General features: G+C 57.8%; 1 protein-coding gene across 1 annotated transcript; it reads right to left on the bottom strand.

Moving 5' to 3' along the window:
• Window positions 1–334: 334 nt before the first annotated feature.
• On the bottom strand, window positions 335–5561 carry LOC130604454 (AP-2 complex subunit sigma-like; the record flags this gene model as incomplete). The annotated part of the gene is made up of 4 exons (XM_057418969.1): window positions 335–455; window positions 1168–1227; window positions 3327–3440; window positions 5400–5561. Coding segments are annotated over 4 exons (438 nt in total), but the record flags the coding sequence as incomplete, so codon positions are not given.
• Between the last annotated feature and the right edge of the window lie 244 nt (window positions 5562–5805).

Here is a 5805-nt window from a genome sequence, read left to right as displayed (position 1 = left end):
GGGATACAAAGGGGTTTAGAATGGGGAATCCTGGGATACAATGGGATTGGGATGGGGAATCCCGGGAATCCTGGTCCGTGCGTGTCCCCCATTGACAATAAAGCCTCTTTGTGCCCCCCCATTGTCCCCATCCCTTCTTATCCCCCCCCCATCCCAATTGAGCCCCCCAAATGTGATATGGGGGGTGGGGGGGTGTCCCTATGCCCCCCCCATCTCTGCTCCATCACAGCCACGTTTATTCACAGCACAAGGATGGGGGGGACGGGGGACATCAAGGGGGTCCATGGGGGGCAATGGGGGTCCATGGGGGGCAATGGGGGTTAATGGGGGGCAATGGGGGGTTTGGTCCCGGTTCACTCCAGGGACTGGAGCATCAGGAGCTGCTTGAGGACCTTGGTCTGGCTCGTCTCCCGGATCTCCCCCGCCAGGAACATCTCATCCACCACCGTGTACACCTGGGGTGTGGGGCGGGACCCATGGATGTGGGGCAGGGGCCATGGATGTGGGGTGGGAACCGTGGGTGGGGAGTGGGAACCGTGGATGGGGGGTGAGACCCGTGGATATGGAGCAGGGGCCATGGATGGGGGTGGGACCCATGGATGTGGGGCAGGGCCCATGGATGTGGGATGGGACCAATGGATGGGGGTGGGACCCGTGGATATGGGGCAGGGGCCATGGATGGGGGTGGGACCCATGGATGTGGGGCAGGAGCCACAGATGGGGGCGGGACCCACGGATGGGGGGCAGGACACAGGGATGGGGGCGGGACACAGGGATGGGTATAGGACCCATGGATGGGGGCGGGACCCATGGATATGGGGCAGGACCCATAGGTGTGGGGCGGGACCCATGGATGTGGGGCAGGACCCATGGATGTGGTGCAGGACCCAAAGGTGTGGGGCGGGACCCATAGGTGTGGGGCGGGACCCATGGATATGGGGCAGGACCCATAGGTGTGGGGCGGGACCCATGGATATGGGGTTGGACACATAGGTGTGAGGCAGGACCCATGGATATGGGGCAGGAACCATAGGTGTGAGGCAGGACCCATGGATATGGGGCAGGACCCATAGGTGTGAGGCAGGACCCATGGATATGGGGCAGGACCCATAGGTGTGGGGCAGGACCCATAGGTGTGGGGCCGGATGAGACTCGTGGTCCCATTACCTTATAGAAGTTGAAGACGAGGTCGAGCTCGCAGACATTGTGGAAGTACTCATTGAGCACCTGGGGGCAGCCAGGGGCCATGGGTCATTAATTAGCCTTAATTAACTGACTCATAAGCATCAATTAACCTTAATTACCAACGACCATTAATCATTAACGAGGTTAAGTCATTAATGAACATTAATTAATGTGTATTAACAAGCATTAAAGTCAATTTATTAAGGGCAATTAATGTTCTTTAGTTTATTAAGGACCGTCAATGAGGGCCGTCAATGAGGGTCGTCAATGAGGGCCGTCAATGAGCGTCGTCAATGAGCGTCGTCAATGAGCGTCGTCAATGAGCGTCGTCAATGAGGGCCGCCAATGAGCGTCGTCAATGAGGGTCGTCAATGAGGGCCGTCAATGAGGGCCGTCAATGAGGGTCGTCAATGAGGGTCGTCAATGAGGGTCGCTAATGAGGGCCGTCAATGAGCGTCGTCAATGAGGTTCGTCAATGAGGGTCGTCAATGAGGGCCGTCAATGAGGGTCGTCAATGAGGGCCGTCAATGAGCGTTGTCAATGAGGGTCGCTAATGAGGGCCGTCAATGAGCGTCGTCAATGAGGTTCGTCAATGAGGGCCGTCAATGAGGGTCGTCAATGAGGGCCGTCAATGAGGGCCGTCAATGAGGGTCGTCAATGAGGGTCGTCAATGAGGGTCGCTAATGAGGGCCGTCAATGAGCGTCGTCAATGAGGGTCGATAATGAGGGCCGTCAATGAGCGTCGTCAATGAGGTTCGTCAATGAGCGTCGTCAATGAGGACCATCAATGAGGGTCGCTAATGAGGGTCGTCAATGAGCGTCGTCAATGAGCGTCGTCAATGAGGGTCGTCAATGAGCGTCGTCAATGAGGGTCGTCAATGAGGGTCGTCAATGAGGGACGTCAATGAGGGTCGTCAATGAGCGTCGTCAATGAGCGTCGTCAATGAGGGTCGTCAATGAGGGCCGTCAATGAGGGCCGTCAATGAGGGTCGTCAATGAGGGTCGTCAATGAGCGTCGTCAATGAGGGTCGTCAATGAGGGTCGTCAATGAGGGCCGTCAATGAGGGTCGTCAATGAGGGTCGTCAATGAGGGTCGTCAATGAGGGTCGTCAATATGGGTCGTCAATGAGGGTCGTCAATGAGGGCCGTCAATGAGCGTCGTCAATGAGGGTCGTCAATGAGGGTCGCTAATGAGGGCCGTCAATGAGCGTCGTCAATGAGGTTCGTCAATGAGGGTCGTCAATGAGGGCCGTCAATCAGGGTCGTCAATGAGGGCCGTCAATGAGGGCCGTCAATGAGGGTCGTCAATGAGGGTCGCTAATGAGGGCTGTCAATGAGCGTCGTCAATGAGGTTCGTCAATGAGGGTCGTCAATGAGGGTCGTCAATGAGGGTCGTCAATGAGGGTCGTCAATGAGGGTCGTCAATGAGGGTCGTCAATGAGGGTCGTCAATGAGGGCCATCAATGAGCGTCGTCAATGAGCGTCGTCAATGAGGGTCGTCAATGAGGGTCGTCAATGAGGGTCGTCAATGAGGGTCGTCAATGAGGGCCGCCAATGAGCGTCGTCAATGAGCGTCGTCAATGAGGGTCGTCAATGAGGGTCGTCAATGAGGGTCGTCAATGAGGGTCGTCAATGAGGGCCGCCAATGAGCGTCGTCAATGAGCGTCGTCAATGAGGGTCGTCAATGAGCGTCGTCAATGAGCGTCGTCAATGAGGGTCGTCAATGAGGGTCGTCAATGAGGGTCGTCAATGAGGGTCGTCAATGAGGGTCGTCAATGAGGGCCGCCAATGAGCGTCGTCAATGAGCGTCGTCAATGAGCGTCGTCAATGAGGGTCGTCAATGAGCGTCGTCAATGAGGGTCGTCAATGAGGGTCGTCAATGAGCGTCGTCAATGAGCGTCGTCAATGAGGGTCGTCAATGAGGGTCGTCAATGAGGGCCGTCAATGAGGGTCGTCAATGAGCGTCGTCAATGAGCGTCGTCAATGAGGGCCGTCAATGAGGGCCGTCAATGAGGGTCGTCAATGAGCGTCGTCAATGAGGGTCGTCAATGAGGGTCGTCAATGAGGGCCGTCAATGAGGGTCATTAATGAGGGCCGTTAATGAGGGCCGTTAATGAGGGTCGTTAATGAGGGCCCCTCACCTCCACGAAGTTGTGGATGGCCTCCAGGTAGGCCAAGTTGTTGTCGGTGACGTCAACGCAGATGCAGAAGTAGAGGCCGGCGTAGCGGCGGTAAATGATCTTGAAGTTCCGGAACTGGGGGGAAATGGGGGGATGGGGGGGATGGGGGGTTGGGGGGATTCGGGGGAATGGGTGGGATGAGGGGAATGGGGGGATGGGGGATGGGAGCAATGGAGGCAATGGGGATAATGGGGGCAATGGGAGTAATAGGGGCAATGGGGGGAATGAGGGAATGGGGGGAATGGGGATAATAGGGTGAATGGAGGCAATGGGGCAATGAGGGTAATGGGGGCAATGTGGGGTCACCCCCAACTCCCTATTAAAGCCCCATCCCCAACCCTCGTCCCAGGGCTCCATCCCTGCCCCTCACCCCCTGCTGCAGCCCCATTCCTCACCCCATTCCCAAAGAACCCCCGGGAAGTGAGGGATTTGGGAATCAGATCCCGGGATTTGGGGTCAGATCCCAAGATTTGGGATCAGATCCTGGGATTTGGGGTCAGATCCTGGGATTTGGGGTCAGATCCCGGGATTTGGGGCTCAGATCCCGGGATTTGGGGCTCAGATCCCGGGATTTGGGGTCAGATCCCGGGATTTGGGGCTCAGATCCTGGGATTTGGGGTCAGATCCCGGGATTTGGGGCTCAGATCCCGGGATTTGGGGTCAGATCCCGGGATTTGGGGTCAGATCCTGGGATGGGGATCAGATCCTGGGATTTGGGGTCAGATCCTGGGATTTGGGGTCAGATCCTGGGATTTGGGGATCAGATCCCGGGATTTGGGGTTAGATCCCAGGATTTGGGGTCAGATCCCGGGATTTGGGGTCAGATCCTGGGATGGGGATCAGATCCTGGGATTTGGGGTCAGATCCTGGGATTTGGGGATCAGATCCCGGGATTTGGGGTCAGATCCCGGGATTTGGGGTCAGATCCTGGGATTTGGGGCTCGGATCCTGGGATCTGGGGGTCAGATCCTGGGATTTGGGGTCAGATCCTGGGATTTGGGGATAAGATCCCGGGATTTGGGGTCAGATCCTGGGATTTGGGGATCAGATCCCGGGATTTGGGGTTAGATCCCAGGATTTGGGGTCAGATCCCGGGATTTGGGATCAGATCCCGGGATTTGGGGTCAGACCCCAGGCTGTGGGTCTCAGACCCCAATCTGTGGGTCTCAAACCCCTGGCTATGGGTCTCAAACCCCCAGCTATGGATCTCAGACCCCAAGGTGTGGGTCTCAAACCCCCGGCTATGGATCTCAGACCCCCGGCTATGGATCTCAGACCCCCGGCTATGGGTCTCAGACCCCAAGGTGTGGGTCTCAAACCCCCAGCTATGGATCTCAGACCCCCGGCTATGGATCTCAGACCCCCGGCTATGGGTCTCAGACCCCAATCTGTGGGTCTCAAACCCCCAGCTATGGATCTCAGACCCCAAGGTGTGGGTCTCAAACCCCCAGCTATGGATCTCAGACCCCAAGGTGTGGGTCTCAAACCCCCAGCTATGGATCTCAGACCCCAAGGTGTGGGTCTCAAACCCCCAGCTATGGATCTCAGACCCCCGGCTATGGGTCTCAGACCCCCGGCTATGGGTCTCAGACCCCAAGGTGTGGGTCTCAAACCCCCAGCTATGGATCTCAGACCCCAAGGTGTGGGTCTCAAACCCCCAGCTATGGATCTCAGACCCCCGGCTATGGGTCTCAGACCCCCGGCTATGGGTCTCAGACCCCAAGGTGTGGGTCTCAAACCCCCAGCTATGGATCTCAGACCCCCGGCTATGGATCTCAGACCCCCGGCTATGGGTCTCAGACCCCAATCTGTGGGTCTCAAACCCCCAGCTATGGATCTCAGACCCCAAGGTGTGGGTCTCAAACCCCCAGCTATGGATCTCAGACCCCAAGGTGTGGGTCTCAAACCCCCAGCTATGGATCTCAGACCCCAATCTGTGGGTCTCAAACCCCCAGCTATGGATCTCAGACCCCCGGCTATGGGTCTCAGACCCCCGGCTGTGGGTCCCGGACCCCCAGCTATGGGTCTCGGTACCTCCACGAAGTTGGTGTGCTTGGCGTCGCGGACGGTGACCACGGCGTGCACCTCCTCGATGAGCTTCTGCTTCTCGTCGTCGTCGAACTGCATGTACCACTTGGCCAGGCGCGTCTTCCCCGCCCGGTTCTGGATCAGGATGAAGCGGATCTGCCCCACGGGGGGGGAAGAACGGGATCGGGGGGGAATAACGGGATCGGGGGGAAAGAACGGGGGGGGGGGGAATAACGGGATCGGGTGGGGAAGAATGGGATTGGGGGGATAACGGGATCGGGTGGGGAAGAATGGGATTGGGGGGGGGAAAGAATGGGATCAGGGGGGATAACGGGATTGGGGGGGGGATAACGGGATTGGGGGGGGCAATAACGGGATCGGGGGGGATAACGGGATCGGGGGGAATAACGGG

The sequence above is a fragment of the Pezoporus wallicus genome, unplaced genomic scaffold, assembly GCF_028554395.1.
Source record: "Pezoporus wallicus isolate ANWC-B61680 ecotype Strahan unplaced genomic scaffold, APGP_CSIRO_Pwel_v1 contig_12551, whole genome shotgun sequence".
NCBI classification, from domain to species: Eukaryota; Metazoa; Chordata; class Aves; order Psittaciformes; family Psittacidae; genus Pezoporus; species Pezoporus wallicus.
The sequence above is the reverse complement of the archived record's forward strand: the minus strand, read 5'-3'. Positions and strand labels throughout refer to the sequence as shown.